The sequence below is a fragment of the Megascapheus bottae genome, chromosome 2 (genome assembly GCF_031878675.1).
Source record: "Megascapheus bottae isolate mThoBot1 chromosome 2, mThoBot2.hap1, whole genome shotgun sequence".
NCBI lineage: Eukaryota > Metazoa > Chordata > Mammalia > Rodentia > Geomyidae > Megascapheus > Megascapheus bottae.
In genome coordinates this window covers 48,005,198-48,022,974 of record NC_143510.1, presented here as the reverse complement: position 1 = coordinate 48,022,974, position 17,777 = coordinate 48,005,198, and the positions used below count along the sequence as shown (strand labels likewise).

General features: G+C 42.9%; 1 protein-coding gene across 2 annotated transcripts in view; it reads right to left on the bottom strand.

Annotated features, from left to right (window-relative positions):
* The window catches only part of LOC150066830 (HIG1 domain family member 1C), a 48,282-nt gene extending 34,403 nt beyond the window's left edge, over positions 1–13,879 (bottom strand). Inside the window, exons 1-2 of one of the 2 annotated variants that reach the window (XM_090325735.1) lie at positions 13,229–13,831; positions 6,814–7,197 (exon numbers count right to left, since the gene is read on the bottom strand). In XM_090325735.1, the coding sequence (XP_090181861.1) occupies positions 6,961–7,197; positions 13,229–13,726 (735 nt within the window). In that variant the 5' untranslated portion in view covers positions 13,727–13,831 and the 3' untranslated portion in view covers positions 6,814–6,960. Of the gene's footprint in view, positions 1–6,813; positions 7,198–13,228 lie in introns of those variants that run through there. The other variant, XM_090325757.1, reaches the window with a different exon arrangement.
* Positions 13,880–17,777: the final 3,898 nt, after the last annotated feature.

Below are 17,777 nucleotides of genomic sequence, written 5' to 3'. Positions count from 1 at the left end.
GGCAGCAAACCAGGGTTCGCAGATTGGGGTTCCTGAAATAGGGGACAAGGACTAGGAAGAAAAAGAAGAGAGACAGACACACCGGGTCCGGGATGTCCGCAGTCCCGGCAAAGACTGCCGAGACTGCCGCGTTTATTTTCCACTCCCCCTTCTCCCCTCCTCCTCTCCCAGGGAACCTCCAGGTGTTACATTCATATGGTAATTCTCAGGTCATTTACATAGAATAGGGCCAGAAAGCAATAAGACAATATAGCCATCATCTGATGCAAGTCAAGGTACAGTTTGATTCCACTCTGGCTCCCAACAGTGAACGTTTAAAAGTGCCAAGTAGGGCCAGAGTTTGGCCTAGTGATAGAGTACTTGCTTAGCATGCATGAAGACGCACATTCAAGTCCTCAAAACCACATACACAGAAAAAGCCCAAAGTGGCGCTGTGGCTCAAGTGACAGAGCGCTAGCCTTGAACAAAAAGTGTCCGAGGACAATGTCCAGGCCTTGAGTTCAAGACACAGGACTGGCAAAAAAAAAAGTGCCAGATGTGTCATCACTTCCTTTCTCCTCATTCTAAACTTTACATAGATAACATCCCATTTACAGATGATGTTAGAGAAGTAATTTGTTCAAGACCTGTGGCTCATGCCACTAGCTGCTTAGGAGCCTGAAACTTAGGGACCATGGTTAGCTAGACTAGGTAGGAAAGTTCATGAGACTGTTACTCTCCAATTAACCACCAAAAGGCCAGAAGTGGATTGGGGATCGAGTGGTAGAACACCAGCTTTGAGTGAATTTAAGGGACATCATCCAGGACCTTATTTCAAGCTCCAGTGTAAAACAATAAAAACATAGGCTTGAAACTGTAGGGACTGAATGATGCCACCTCCATCCTCCGAGAGTCCCATCTGGGTTTGAGAATTAAATTGATACAGCATAGAATGCAAGTTGGATGGGCAGAGGGGGAGCCCTCACAGAGATAGAGAACTGAAGCTACAGTGAGCAGCAGTAACTTTATACATACTGGACAGAGCAGCATCCTGGGAAAATGTGACAAGACTGAGCTGACTGGGTTCCAAGTAGCTGATAAGATAAAGGCCTGTTTCATTTACCCAATCGCCAGAAACAAGGACGTACTAAACCCACTGGCACAGAGATGTTCAATGCAGCACTATTTACCATAGCAAAGATATGGAACCAACCCAGATGCCCCTCAGTAGATGAGTGGATCAAGAAGATGTGGTATTTATACACAATGGAATTCAATGCTGCCATCAGAAAGAATGACATCGCCCCGTTTGTAAGGAAATGGAAAGAGTTGGAAAAAATCATATTAAGTGAAGTAAGTCAGACCCAAAAGAACATAGCAGAGGATTACAGTAGCTCAAAACCTATATATATAAGGCCATGTAGGATAAGGCTAAATGAAAGGACCTCCAGGATATGCAAACCAGAGCTATATAATGTGTGATTGTTGTTCTTAATATACTATACTATTTCTCATCTCTTTTGTTGTCCCTTGATTATTCTCATATTGTAGCAGTATCTTACCTTGTTATCTGGTATATTGTATGTATGTTTAGTTGAAATAGGAAAGGGGAGGAAAACAAGATGAGGGGAGACTGGGGGGGAGGGAAATGGGGACAAAAACATGAGAAGGGGTATCAGTGTGTGTGAAGTAATGCACCTTCTATCTGGCGAATATATCTGTAACCCCTCTATTAATTGCAATAAAAAATATGAAAAAAAAGATAAAGGCCTGTTTAACAATTGTTTGGCTGGATGCTGGTAGCTTACACTTGTAATCCTGGGTACTCAGAAGGCTAAGATCTGAGGATTGTGGTTTGAAGCCAGCCTGGGCGAGAGGCTCTTATCTCCAACTGACCACTAGAAAACCAGAAGTGAAGCTGTGACTCAAAGTGGTAGAGCACTAGCCTTGGGCAAAAGAGCTCAAGGACAGTGCCAGATCTCAGTTCAAATCCTACAACCAACAGAACAAAACAACAGAAAGATGGCTGTTTGTACTTAATTCCTTTCGCTTTAACTTTCTTTTTAAGAACGATATAGTAGCTATCTAAAAGAAGGCTGTCTTTCACCTGGGAATTTCATCTGCTTTTGAGAAATAGCACAAAGGTTAAAGCACCCTTTTATTGTTTTTGTTTGGTTTTGTTTTGTTTTGTTGGTGGTGTGTGTGCAGGTACTGGGGCTTAACCTCAGGGCCTAAACTCTGTTCCTTAGTTCTGTTTCTCAAAGCTGGCACTTTACAACTTGAGCCACAGCTCTACTTTGGGTTTTGATGGTTAATTGGAGTCTCATCAGCTTTCCCGCCTGGTTTGGCTTCTAACCTCCATCCTCAGATCTCAGCCTCCTGAGTAGCTAGGGTTAGAGATATGAGCCATCAACACCCAGTTTGTACCTGCTGTTTGAGAAATTTTTTTGCCAGTCTTGGGGCTTGAACTCAGGGCCTGAGAATTGTTCTTGGGCTTTTTCTTCAAGTCTAGTGCTCTACCACTTGAACCACAGCACCACTTCTGGCTTTTCTATGTATGTGGTACTGAGGAATCGCATCTGGGTCTTCGTGCATGCTACGTGAGCACTCTATCACTAGGCCAAACTCCGGGCCCTGTTTGAGAATTTTTATTGACATATATTAGTTGTTCAAGAGGGAGTCTCAGTATGACTTTTTTTTTTTTTCACCAGTCCTGGGCTTGAGCTCAGGGCCTGAGCACTGTCCTTGGACTTTCTCAAGGCTAGAGCTCTACCACTTGAACCTCAGCACCACTTCTGGCTTTTTTCTATGTATATGGTACCAAGGAATCGAACCCAGGTCTTCGTGCATGCCAGGCAAGCACTTTACAACTAGGCCAAACTCCTGGCCCTCAGTATGACATTTATATAAATATATACCTACAATGTACCTCAATAAAACTCACCCACCCCCTCCATACCTACTTTTTCAAGTAATTTCAATATATACTTGATTATTTGAGGGCATTTTAACTAATATGCAACCTAAATAAAATGTACTGTCCTTGTTTATTTTCACACCTCATACAGTAGGGATGTGACTAGATCACTTTGGAGCCAGAGCCAATATTGCCTTTTGTTTTTATTTTCAACTCACCAAAAAAGCCAGCTTTTTCTGAGTCATGTGATCTCCCATCAGAGTGATGTGCTCAAAATCTACCAATGCCTTTGCTGTGCCTCTGCTTAAAATCTTCAAATAGACTCATCTGCCTTTGCTTTCCCAGACTCATGTCCATCACAGGCCCTGATATAGAGGATCTACAACTATCTGTGTGTGTGTGCTCTGTGCTCAGCCTTGGGGAGGAAGCGTCGTGACCTACTGGGCAGTCAGCACGATCCTTCTCTTTAGAGTAGGACTCATGGCCCTGGATTGCTAGTCAATGGCCAGTTTAGATGGCTTTAGTCTTTGATCTTCCTCTTTCCATCTGGCCGTGGGCCCTGGCACCATAAAGATTAGAACTATTCCTGCCCACTTGCTCCCCACTAGGACAAATGGGGGCAGATGTGACTCTGCAGTGTCTGTTTTTTGATGATGTTCCCTGAGTCCTGTTCAGTCATGCCTGAAGCTGGCTGCCCCTGCAATTTTAACTCATTTGAGTCAGTTAAGTCTTTTATCAGTATAAAGCCAGTTTGGGTTGGAAATTCTGTGACTTGAAATCAAATCGCTAGGCACTATGTTGAAAATGAACTGTAGAACTTGTGAGTGGGGACAGGAGAGTGAGAGAGGTGCAACATTGTCCAAAAATTATACTACTTTTTTTGGGGGGGGTGGAGTGGGGGTGTCTATTACAGAGCTTGAAATCAAGTCCTGGGTGCTGTACCTGAGCTTTTGTGCTTGAGGCTAGTACTCTACCATTTTCAGCTGTAGCTCTACTTCGCTTTCTAGTGGTTAATTGGAGATAAGAGTCTCAGACTTTCTTGCCTGGACTAGCTTCCAACCGTGATCCTCAGATCACAGCCTCCTGAGTGAATAGGTAGGATTATAGAGAGGGACCCCCTGTACTGATTTGTTTTGCCTTTTTGTTACTGTGTCACCATTTTGTACAGGCTTAAGGCACTTCCTGGAACTCTTAGAATTGTTTCAAGTATATGTTCTCAGGGCCAGAGGAGAAAGGCTTAAGATAACATGGCAGCAATGGCTGTTAAGCACATTTTATAGTTTTAGGAATTGGGGTTTCTAAAATTTGCTCAGTCACTTGTATAAAAACTGTCAGAATGTTAATTTATCTGTTCTGTTTTCTCTGTCAAAAATGAATGTATGTGCTGCACCATTTTTTAAAAAAAAATGTGTTATTTTGTGGGTCATGGGGCTTGTACTAGGCCTGGGTGCTGTCCCTGAGCTCTTCAGCTCAAGGCTACCTCCCTACCTTTGAGCCAAGCCCCACTTCTCTTTTCTAGAGGTTAATTGGAGATAAGAGTCTCAGGTCCTTTTGTGTTTAGGCTGGCTTTGAACCTTGCTCCTCCTCAGATCTCATCCTCTTAAGTAACTAGGATTACAGGCAGGAGCCACCAAGCCGGGTTGCTGCACCATTTTGAGAAGAGGACAGGAATTAGAATTTGCATAGCTCTTCAGTATTATCTTCCAGGGTGGAGTTGTTTCACCTGTGCCTCTTCCTATGGCTTGGTCATGCAACTGACCTGTAAATGAAGTACGTGGATAAAGAAGGCTTCTAGTCTGAGAAACCAGAGGATGAAAATTCATTTTACAGAGCTCAAAAGGCCATAGGGAGAGTGGCACTATACCAATAACATTTGTATGTTAGAGAGATAAAATGTGGCTTCCTTCCTGCTCTGAGCATTTCACAAATGGCATCTCTGCATAAAACCTGTCCAGAGGGTGAAAAAGTGAAATAATCCAAATGTAGCTCAGGTATATATGAAAATAGAATGATGAACACAGTTGGAATTGTTTTAAGAAAAGTAGGGTTGAGGGAGAGATGATGGGGGGCGAGGAGGGAGAGTGATGGTGGGGAGTGAGGGATCCATGAGTACACTGTATGCATATGTGAAAATACCACAATGAAGACCTTACCTTTGTACAACTAATGTATGGAAACTTTTTTTAATTTGCCAGTCCTGGGGCTTGAACTCATGGCCCGAGTGCCTTCCTTGTGCTTTTTCCTCAAGGCTAGCGCTCTACCACTTGATCCACAGTACAACTGAAAGTAGTATGTATATTTCTATGTATGTGGCAGTGAGGAATCAAACCCTGGTCTTTGTGCATACTAGGCAGGCACTCTACCACTAGGCCAAACTCCTGGCCCCCAAAATATATGTATTTTTTAATTTGGTCCTTGTAAGGTTGCCTTTCTAAGATCTGCTGCCTGTGCTGATACTTACCTGGCTATTAGTAAGAAAAAAAAATCTGTTAATTTAGTAACTTAATTTTTCATCCTGAACATAAGGTTTCTCAGAGACATTAAAAAAATAGAGCCAGACTGGCAAAGATATAAACTAATTCTTTATTTCGATTTCTAAAGTGAATATAAATTTTTTGGTTGATTTGATATTTAAAATAGTACTTCTGTAAAATCATCTCAGAAAATACACTGTATATTAAATCACATACAAACTATTTCTTAAAATCCTATGAATGCTAATTACCCCATATATAGTTTTATGATAATACTTATGTCAACACAGCCATTAAGGATTGAGGGCTGCAGTTCTAGAAAACCAACTGGTGCAGTGTGAGGCAAGACAGAAAGCTGCATGGCTTGGCATGTTAATTCTAAAAGCCAAACCAGAGACACTCAGAATAGCAAATAGGTCTTAGACCTCTCTCTCTCTTTCAGAAAATCTGTGTTTATACTTGAATGTTCAATTCATTAGTGTTTCTTCATGAAGCTTATGAATGCTCCTTTTTTCAAAGTTTTGTTTTGAAGTGGTTTAACTGCTTCTTATCACTGACCTGTTAAAAATCTGTTGAAGAAAACCAGGCATGGTGACATACACGTGTAATCCCAGCATTCAGAAGGCTGAGGCAAAAGGATCAAGAGTTCTGGGCCATCCCAAGCTACATAGCAATTAGTAGGAGTTTCATGACACTGTCTCATGAAACAAAAATTTGATTTGAGTAGCAATTTAAAAGAATTGGGCGCTGGGAGTTTGGCCTAGTGGTAGAGTACCTGCCTCGCATGCATGAAGACTAGGGTTCAATTCCTTGGTACCACACACATAGAAAAAGTTGGAAATGGTACTGTGGCTCAAGTGGCAGAGCACTAGCCTTGAGGAAACCCCAAGTACAGCACTTAGGCCCTTGAACAAGCCCCAGGACTAGCAATTTAAAAAAAAAAAGAAAAAAGAAAAAGGGAAAAGAAAAAAAATGGGAAAATGTTCAAGTCACTGAGTAAAATAAGGTTTGAATAAAGTAATGTTTGGAGGTAACAGTCTTCAATTTTAGACCATTGTTTCCTTGTAACAAATACTTAAAAAAAAGTATGTTTTGGCTTAGTTTTGATTTTGTGGGAAACAATTTTAAAAAATTCCTAGAGCTAGGCACTGGAGGGTCATACCTGTAATCCTAGCTACTCTGGAAGCTGAGATCTGAAGATCCTGGTTTGAAGCCAGCCTGGACAGGAAAGCGCAAGACTCTTTATTTCCAATTACCCAGCAAAAAGCCAGAAGTGGAGGTGTGGTTCAAGTGGCAGAGGGCCAGCTTTGAGCAAAATAAAACAAAACACCCTAAGGGATAATGCCCTTATTTTAAGCCCTAAAAGTAGCACGCGCGCGCACACACACACACACACACACACACACATACACACACACGGCTATGTAAGATACAGCAGAAAACTTTAAGGATGAATTCAACTTTACTGAAAACCAAGGGTTTCCTTTCTCCTGATTCATATTATTAAAGTAAAACTGAAGCCTTAAGTTATTCGGCCCATTCAGCTCTGTCAGCTCCCCCCACCCTTGCCCTTATATACACACATACACATTATTTCACAGCAAAGCCATAGATGTGGGGCTGCACCAGTGTCAAGGACAGGGGCGCCTGGATGTGTTGCAGCTTCAGCTTAGAGAAGCCGGCATGCTCCAGGTTCTTCCAGGTCTCTCGAGTCAGTTGGCACCCATCAAACAGAAGGGACCAGGCAGGATCCAAGACCTGTTGCCAGAAGTAATTCCAGGTAGAACGTTCATCTGCCACATGTTCCATGAAACAAAAGGCCCCTCCCTGAGAAAGAAAGAACATTTGTTCCAAGGATATTGATTTTGGGAAAGGTTTTATAAAATGAGCAAATCTTACTTCATGTAATATAATTTTTCCAAGCCTTTCTATTTCCTTACAAATAGGACAATACTCCTTCTGATGTAAGCATAGAATTCCATTGGGTGTGTGTATATATATATACACACACCATTTTCTTGGCTATGGTAAACAATGCTGCAATGAACATGGTGGTGCTGGAGGGTTTAATGTAGCCAGGTTTGAGGGCAACTGGATAAATTATGTTAAGCAAAGTAATCCAGACCCAAAGAAACATGATTTCCCTCATTTGTAGTTATTAGAATGTGCTTATAAATCTATAAGTAAACATGATGGATGATAAAAGACAAAAAGTTACTCTTGGACATGATGGATTAAACAGGACTGTACACTTTCAGTGACACCAAAGGAGGAGAAGATCACAAGATCCAATAGCTGTGTGCATGACCATACAAAATGATGCTTATCAAAATGAACTCCAAGGGAGAGGGAAAGTGGGAGAAAAACAAGAGAGGAGGTAACAATGTTCGACAAGAAATGTGCTCACTACCTTACATATGTAACTGTAACCCCTCTGTATATCACCTTGACAATAAAATTTTAAAAAATGAACTCCAAGAGATGGAAACTAGAGGTTTGGGGTTATTTTACTTCTTTTGGGTTTTTTTTCCCCCTTTGTCACTATTTGTGAGTTCTGTACTTTTTATCTTGTATGTAAGTTCGTTTGGGGGAGGGTTAAGAGCACAGAAATGGAAGGACAAGGAGTGACCTAATGCAGCAGTGATACTCACTGGATACTATATAGCTGTGGGGGAGGGGATCAAGAGGGGAAAAAAGCTGGGAGAACATGAGGGAAGAGGTGACACTGTTAAAAAAAAAATCCACTCATTACCTGACTTACAGCACTAACCGCTCTGTACATCACCTTTATAATACAAATAAAATTAAAGAAAATGAGCTTTTGATCGGATGTGGACTCAGGTCAACCTGATTAGAAGTCACCAATAACTGGGGTGGGGGAGAGAAATGGGGACAAAAACATGAGAAGGGGTAGCAGTGATTAAGTAATGCACCTTCTATCTGGTGAATATAATGTAACCCTTCTATTAATTACAATAAAAAACATATTAAAAAAAAAGTCAGGGCTGGGAGTTTGGCCTAGTGGTAGAGTGCTTGCCTAGCATGCACAAAGACCCGGGTTCGTTTCCTTGGTCCCACGTACATAGAAAAATGCTGGAAGTGGTGCTGAGGCTCCACTGATAGAGCTCTAACCTGAGAAAGTCCAAGGACAGTGCTCAGGCCCTGACCTCAAGCCCAGGTCTGGAAAAAAAAAAAAAAAAGGTCACGAATAACTTAAACCTTAGACATTGTTTTAGGTTCTGTGCAGTTTTGTTTTGGTGTGGGTCCTGGGCTTGCGCTGAGAGGCTGAGTACTGGCCCTGAGCCTCACTTGAGCCTCAGCTCTGCCTCTGGCTTTTGGTAGTTTACTGAAGAGTTTTATGGACTTTCTTAACCAGGCTGGCTTTGATCTGCAGTCCTCAGATCACAGCCTCATGAGTAGCTGGGATGGCAGGTGGGAGCCGCTGGCATGTGCACATTTGATCCAGAGCCCCCTGGGCACGATGGCATGTCTATGCTGAGGACTTTGGACGTCCTGCCACAACACTGAAGGGCATCTCACATTTGAGTTTTTATGGTATGCCTTTTCCACCGCTGCCATTTCCTTTCCTGACAGCGGGCAGGACATTTGGTGTGCATGTGAATTTGTATTATTTCCTTAAATCGAAACCAAATTATAGTAATATCTGGACTGTACTATATAGTGTTTTGTACCATTTCTTGTTATTTAAGCATTTGAATATTATTCTAAACATGAATTAAAGCTGTTTATCCAGGCCGGGAGTTTGGCCTACTGGTAGAGTTCTTGCCTAGCATGCACTAAGACCTGGTTTGATTCCTCGATACCATATACAAAGAAAAAGCTGGAAATGATGATGTGGTTCAAGTGGTAGCACACTAGCCTTGAGGAAAGGCCAAGGACAGTTCTATATCCCTAAGCTCAAGCCAAAAACTGGCCAAAAAAAAAAAGAAAAGCTGTTTACACAATATTCTATAGCGTTGGTGATTCTCATTCAGGGCTTGTCCTTTTTTTTTTGTCAGTTATGGGGCTTGAACTCTGGGCCTGAGCATTGTCCCTGAGCTCTTCAACTCAAGGTTAGTACTCTACCACTTGAGACACAATTTCTGTTCTTCTGGCAGTTAGAGGTACAAGTCTCACAGACTTGCATGCCTGGGCTGGTTTTGAACTCAGCCTCCTGAGTAGCTAGGATTACAGATAGGAGTCACTAGCACCCTGCTGGGCCTGTCCATTTTTAACTATCATAAATACTGTTAAGAGTAAACATTTCTTTTGTTTTGACAGTACTGGGGTTTGAACTTGGAACCTTATGCTTGCTAGGTAGCTACTCTATCCTTTGAGCCATTACATATCAATCTTGGTGATCATCTATAATTATTGCTGAACAACTGACTTGCTAAGGAGTAGAATTGCTGAGTCACTGAGCTTTTTCAAAGGGTCTCTTTCAAAGGGATGGTGTGACTTTTTAAATTGACCTTTGGGGAAAATTGCATCACATTTAGACTCAAAGTAGCAACAGATATTTCCAGTAAACAAACACTCATTCATACTGGATTTTTTTTGTATAAATGCCATTCCTGAGGCTTGAAGTCAGGAGCTTTTTTTGCCCAAGAATGGTACTCTACTATGTGAGCTATAGTTTGACTTTGGGCATCTTGGTGGTTAATTAGAGGAAAGAATGGCATGGAGTTTCCTGCCTGGAATTAGCTTTAAACCTTGATCCTCAGCTTTCAGCCTCCTGAGTAGCTAGGATTATAGGCAAGAGCCACTAATATATAACTAGATTGATGTATGTTTATTTATTTTGCTGATACTGGGTCTTGAGCTCAGGGCCTGAGCACTGTCTTTAGGCTTTCTCAAGGCTAGAGCTCTACCACTTGAGCCACAGCACCACTTCTGGCTTTTTCTATGTGTGTGGTACCAAAGAACTGAACCCAGGTCTCCATGCATGCTAGGCAAGCACTCTACCACTAAGCCAAACTCTCAGCCCTGTTTTTGTTTATTTTTAAGATAACAAAAATAGGGGCCGGGAGTTTGGCCTAGTGGTTAAAGTGCTTGCCTAGCATGCACGAAGACCCGGGTTCGATTCCTCAGTACCACATACATAGCAAAAAGCTGGAAGTGGTGCTGAGGCTCAAGTGGTAGAGCTCTAGCCTTGAGAAAGTCCAAGGACAGTGCTCAGGCCCTGAGCTCAAGCCCAGGACTGGTAAAAAAAAAAAAAAAAAAAGATAACGAAAATAATTATGTGAGAATTTCTTTTTTTTAGTTTTTTTTTTTTTTTTTCATAGTTGCAGGGCTTGGACTTGATGCCTGGGTAATATCCCTGAGCTCTTTTGCTCAGGCTAGCACTCTGCCACTTAGAGCCACAGCACCACTTCTGCTTTTCTGGTAGTTACCTGGAAATATGAATCTCATGGACTTTTCTGCTCGGGCTGGCTTTGAACAGTTCTTTTCAGATTTCCGCCTCCTTAGTAGTTAGGACTACAGGTATAAGCCACCAGTGCCCACAGAAAGTATTAAGTATAAAGAATTAAAGACTTTATAAGAAGACATAAAATGAAGTTATTTTTCACCTACAACCAGTCCTATTATGAAGAACAATACTGTTAATGTCATTGTTATTAACATATATGCAAATATGTATATCTTCCCTCTCCCATCCCCCTCCCCAAAGGACTTCTCATTCTATATTCTGTGTGCTTCTATTGCTCTTTTTGGTTTAACATTAGCTCTTGGGGACTTTTTCATATGAGTCTGCCTCTCTTGTTTTGTAATAGCTACACAGAATTTGTACTAGCTACACAGAATTTGTACTAGGGACAATTTACTTAGACAACCTCCCATTAACAGTTTGTACTAATGTAAATACTACTTAAACAAATGTCTTGACATAAGGACACATTTATGGTTGTAGGATACATTTTTACAGGATAAAGGAATATGTTTGCCTGAAGCTTTGATGTTACTAAAGAATCCTTCAAAAAAAAAAAATCCTTCAGAAGGTATCTCCTCCAGTGTGTAGGATATTCAGTTTCCCAAATCCATTCCCACACTGTGAGTGAATAGGTAAAAATGGTACCTTACTTTAGCCACAATCTGAGCATCATAGTATGTAACTGGTTATAATTGGTATTTTGGCTTCTGTATATTGATTATCTTTCTTGTTTTTCTTATTGATATTTTAAAAACTGTCAGCAATCTGGGTGTTGATGGCTCACTCCTGTAATCCTTGCCACTCAGGGGGCTGAGATCTGAGGATCACAGTTTATAGCTATCCTGGGCAGGACCAGCACAGACAGACAAAAATGTCAGCAATCTTATTAGTAATCATTAGCATGAGGAGAGTTAACCTTTGTCTAGCCTTATCAAACATTCTTCCAAGTGTTTATTTTATTTTTGTGCCAGTGCTAAGGCTTGAACTCAAGGCCTGGGCACTATCCCTGAGCTTTTTTTGTTGTTGTTTCCAGTCCTGGGGCTTGAATTCAGGGCCTGGGCCCTGTCCTTGTGCTTTCTCAAGGCTAGCACTCTACCACTTGAGCCACAGTACCACTTCTGGCTTTTTCTGTGTATGTGGTACCAAGGAATGGAACCCAGGGCTTTGTGCATGCTAGGCAAGCCCTCTACTACTAGGCCACACTCCCAGACCTGTCCCTGGGCTTGTTTTGTTCAAGACTAGGGCTCTACTATTTGAGCCACAGCTAGTTTTATGCTGCTTAATGGTTAATTGGATATGAGATTCATGGTCTTTCCTGCCCAAGTTAGCCTCCAATGGCTAGTGTCCAATAGCCTCTTTTTTCTTAGCCTCCTGTGAAGGCTAGGATTAACAGATAGGAGCCACTGGGACCCTGCTGTTGTTGTTGTTATTATTATTGTTATTATTATTATAATTATTATTGCCAGCCATGGGGCTTGAGCTCAGGGCATGAGCACTGTCCTTGGACTTTCTCAAGGCTAGAGCTCTACCACTTGAGCCTCAGTACCGCTTCTGGCTTTTTTCTATGGAGGTGTTACTGAGGAATCAAACCCTGGTCTTCGTGCATGCTAGGCAAGCACTCTACCACTAGGCCAAACTCCCAGCCCATATTTTTCCCCCGGTTCTGGGCACTGTCCTTGGACGCTTTCTGCTGAAGTCTAACACTTTGCCATTTGAGCCACAGCACCACTTTCAGCGTTTCCTGAGTATGTGCTACCAAAGCTTCAAACCCATGGCTTTGTGCATGCGAGGCGAGCTCTCTACCCCTAGGCTATACTCCCAGGGTCCTACTGTTTTGACTCTTTAAAAGAAAAAAATTTTATAAAGGTGATGTACAGAGGGGTTACAATTACAAAAGTCAAGCAAAGTGTACATTTGTTTTTATACAATGTCACCCTTCTCCCTCAGTTTTTCCCTCCCACCCCCAAGCACAAGTTTATTTTCAACACAGTGTCTAGAACCACTTAAGAATCTGTTCATCCTTTGTCCCTGCATTTCTGTGCCCGCCCCCAGTCAGATAAATGATCAGACAAGATGAAGAAAACATCAGCAAAGGAAAAAACCTTGTTGTCCTTTCCTACAGTTTATTTCAATAAATATTATTTTGTATGATTAGAGGCACATGGGCATTGCACTGGAGTCCCTGCTTTTACTGTTGGATGAGTTTTACCTTTGTTTTTTTCCAGCAGTAGTTTTCAATTTTTGTGTACTCACACCCTTCCCTCTGCTGGTTCCTCCTCTAGTCTTCGATTCCTTAAGTTGCACAGCATCTTTTCTGGTGGAATCCAGCCGAAGAGGGCGGGCTTGTCCTCTAGCTGGGGAGGGCAGTGGGCGGTGGCGCCCTCCCCCAGAGTCCCCCCCCCCCGTCCCCCGGCCCCTGTCACTCACCGGCCGCAGCACTCGGCGCACCTCCCGGAGGATCTGCTCTTGGTTCTGCACGGAGCACAGCACCAGCGTGCAGACCACCACGTCCACGGAGCCGTCCTCCACCTCCCGCATGTCCTCCCCAGCCGCCACCACGAAGCGCTCGAACTGCAGGTGGCGGCTCTCCGCGATGCTCCTGAACAAGAACTTCTCGAAGTTGGGGTTGGGGTCGACGCAGGTCACCCTGCACCCGGGCGGGTAGAACTTGAAGTTGGTCCCCGTGCCGCAGCCCAGCTCCAGCAGGCAGAGTTTCCCCGACGACCCCGCGAACTCCTGCAGGTGCTCGAACAGCTCCTGCTTCCGGCCGGCCATCTGGGTGTTGTACATCACCGAGAACCGCGACAAGAAGAAGGGGAACCATTTCCTGCACATCCAGTTCCACACGCCCAGGAAGTTGAGGAGGTGCACGGGGAAGGCCACGAGGTGGACCACCAGCCGCAGGACCAAGATGGCGAGCGCCATGTCTCAGGCGGAGGGGACGCACACCGCCAACTCCCGAAACATCCCAGCAGCATCTGGAGCCGCTTTTAATCCCGGAGGCGGATTTCGGGCCGCTTCCCAGAGCCAATCAGCGACCGAGGAAAGCATAACTGGCAGAGCCCGAGACCGAAGAGCCAATCGGTGCAGGGCGGAGCCGGCTGGGCCCCGAGCGCTGCTTTGGCCCAGAGCCGCTTCCGATAGACCGGGGCTGAGTCCTGGGCTCCTCGCATAGTTTTCGCTAGGCGGAGTGAAAAAGCCTTTCCTTAAAAGGGAAATGGATTGCAATCCAAATCTCCTCCTGATTCTCCTTCTCACAGTTTGGAGACTCTGCTTACTTTTTATTAGTGCCTGGTAATTTCACCCCACCCCAGTGTCCTCTCCAGTTCTTTACAAACCGGAGAAGTGTTGGATGGAGCCTGGTTAAAGCAAAACAAACACAAACTGCCTGCCAGGCCCTCCTTTATTTTAACTGCCTTCCACCTCCCGGCTCACTTTATCCTCCCCACTATCCCTTCTAGCCCAAGCTTTCTTTTCTTTTTAAGCTAAGGAAGTAACCAGAATTCTCAGCTACACAATCTGGGTTGAGCTCTCAGATCAGCAAAACTCAGTTTTTGAGCCTCCCCTCTTTCAAATGTAAGTCCTAGTTTTTAAACTGTGTTTGAAAACACTGGCAGTTCATGACATTGAGAAGGTAGGCGAGTGGAATGACAACCCAGAAAGGAACCAGTCTCAGGAAGAGCATCTGCCCAGTCTTGTCCAGGCTGGCCTGAAACCATAATCCTGATCTCACCCTGCTGTGTAGCTAGAATAACAGGAATGCACACTGTACCTGGCCTTATTGCAGGATTTTTATTTATGACTTTATTATGATGAGGCAGTTCTAATGTTCTAATCATGCCTTTTTTAGGGACAGCTTTGAAATGGTCATGATTTTTTTTTTCAGTCTTCTGTAAATAATGGTGCATAAGATTATTGTTGATTTCTTGACATTCGTGCTTCCCTGGGATAAATTCCACTTGGTCATGGAGTATGATCTTTTCATTGTGATGTTGGATTTGGTATGGTAGCATTTTGTTGAGAAATCTTGCATCTATATTTATTGATCTATCCGTTTTTTTTTCGTAGTAGACTTCTCTGGCTTTAGTATTAGGGTAAGATCTAATACCAAATGTTGACCTGAAAAATGTCTGTCTGTTTGTTGGAGGATTGGTGTGTGTGTGTGTGTGTGTGTGTGTGTGTGTGTGTGTGTGTGTGTGTGTGTGTGTGTGTGTGTGTGTGTGTGTGTGTGTGTGTGTGTGTGTGTGTGTGTGTGTGTGTGTGTGTGTGTGTGTGTGTGTGTGTGTGTGTGTGTGTGTGTGTGTGTGTGTGTGTGTGTGTGTGATGGTCCTGGGACTTAATATCAGGGCCTGCTGTTATACTGAAATTCAATCAGCAAGATACAGAGAAGCCAAACTTTTAAGAGGTGGAATCAGGAGTCTTTATCAGAAAGCTGGTGCTGGGGCCAGCAGTGCTCGCCTACCACTCAATAAAGCCCTGGATTTGATTCCTCAGTACCATATACATAGAAAAAGCCAAAAGTGGTGCTGTGGCTCAAGTGGTAGACTTCTAGCTTTGAGAAAGCTCAAGGACAGTGCTCAGGTCCTGAGTTCAAGCCCCAGGACTGGAGGGAAAAAAAAAAAGCTGGCAATTGCAAACTAGTGTCCCAAAGAACCTGCAGTGCAAATGTTAGCATAAACCCTTTAAAGGCAAAGGCCACATCAAGGCAGGTGCCTCTTGGTATGGGATTAACAAACTGTGTTTACAGAAGCAAAACAAGCCATTTGTGGGTTAACTAAAAGGAGGGCACTTAGGGTTCATTAGAGATTAACTAGGGGGACAGTCAGGAAATCCAAGCACCTTAACAATCAGGGGTAAAGGATAGGGATTTCCTATAACATGCCTGCAGTCTATGACATACCTGCAGTTCTCAGAATGACCCATGCTCCATTTATACTTCTCAGACATTAGATGGGCAAGTTTATTAACTTTTTAAATTTTTGTAATCTCCTGGCTCTGGTTAATTTTGAAAGGGCAACTGCACTTAAGTTGTAACATAACCCACCCCCACCCAAAGTCACGCACACTAGGACTAGCTTTTGTCCCATGAATTTAGGTGCTTGTTGCTAGTATGGCTTTTCCCATAATGGCTTTTCCCAGTTGGCATCTCTTTTGTTGTTACAGGGATTGAACTTGAGGCCTGGGCACTGTCCCTGAGCACTTCTGCTCAAGGCTAGCACTCTACCACTTTGAACCACAACTCCACTTCCAGGATTTTGCTGGTTAGAGATGAGGGTCTCTTGAGTCATGCTTCTAGCCTGGCTTTTTGCTGGTTAATTGAGAGATGAAGTCTCAAGGATTGTTCTGCCCAGGCTGGCTTTGAACTGCAGTCCTCAGATCAAATGAGTCGTTGCCACAAAAACTCCTTTTTATTTCCAATTAAAGCAAAATGCAGATCAAATAGAAATATAGTTATTCTTAATTGCATAACTCTTTAGGATACAAATTGAGGTTCAGACATTGTAGGTGTCAGAAGCCTTTGTGATTACAACAAAGAATGGAGGAGTTAGTGACTTTTTCACTCTATATCCAAGGCAGTGTACAGATTAAGCAGAGAAAAATGGCATTTGAGCTAAAAGGTTCCCTTGAAGGACCTTACATAAATACTTAAGTGAACTTTGGTTTACACAAACAGTTGTTTTTATAGGTGGACATAAATGAGATGCTAGTTTTCAGTATAAATCACAGCCAAGTTAATTACATACCAACTGTACCGGTAAGCGGTATCTTTTAAGACATGCTCAACCCATCTATCTGCTACATAGTCGAACTTTCTGGGGTTGTCTTCTTCCTGTTTTCTATTTTGGAACAAACATTTTAAGACAATTCTTTCCAAATCCATATCCAGAGGAAACCATTTTTTTTATATTAAATTCCTTTCCCAAGCTTTCTTTTTGCCTTGAACTCAGGATCTGAGCACTGTCCTTGGGTTTTCTCAAGGCTAGTGCTCTACCACTTGTGCCACCGCACCACTTTTGGCTTTTTTCTATGTATGTGGTACCAAGAAATTGAATCCTGGTCTTCATGCATGCTAGGCAAGCACTCTACCACTAGACCAAACTCCCCGCCCATACGAAGGCATTCTTTCCTCTTTATATTTCTTCTTTCCTCTTTATATTTCTTCTTTCTGGTATTTTCCATCACATCAAGCTAGGAATGGGTCTGGGTCTCACTCCTTTTACTACTTCTGTCAATAAATATTTCTCCCTTTACAACTACAGACTTTTTTCTCCTTTACAATTGTAGCCTACAAGCAAAAAATTTTTACACCATGATGACTTCTCATGTATCACAATGAGATTACTTTGACCCTGTTCACACACTTACACACACACCCATACCCATACTCTCACAAACGTTTTAAGGCAAGCTTAGGTTTTTAAAAAATGAAACCTAGCTGTTAGCTGTCATTTTATTTATTTATTTTTATTTTTTTGGAATTCCACTGGTAAAATGGCAAAAGATGTTTTTGCTTACTGTATGATAGAACCACAGGGTCAATGGTAGAAAAATGGGTAATTGGGGCTGAGAGTGTGGCTTAGTGGTAGAGCTCATCATAGATGAAGTCCTGGGTTTGATTCCTCAGTACCACATTCACAGAAAATGCCTGAAGTGGTGCCGTGGCTCAAGTGGTACAGCAATATCCTTGACAAAGTCTAAGGACAGTGCCCAGGCCCTGAATTCAAGCCCCAAAACTGGCAAAAGCAAAACAAAAGAAAAAAAATGGTGACACCAACCAAAATAACCAGAAAGCCTTTGAAGACAATTTTGGTGAAGCTTGGTGGCCAGTCCCAAAGACAAAAAGGGTAGGTTTGTTTTGAGCATGCTGTCTAACTGCTCCCATTATGGGATTTTGGGAGAGGGAAGAGAGGGCAAAGCTCACCAGAAGAAGGACGCTTGGCAGAGACAGTTTTCACTTAGAGAATGCAGGCCTGGC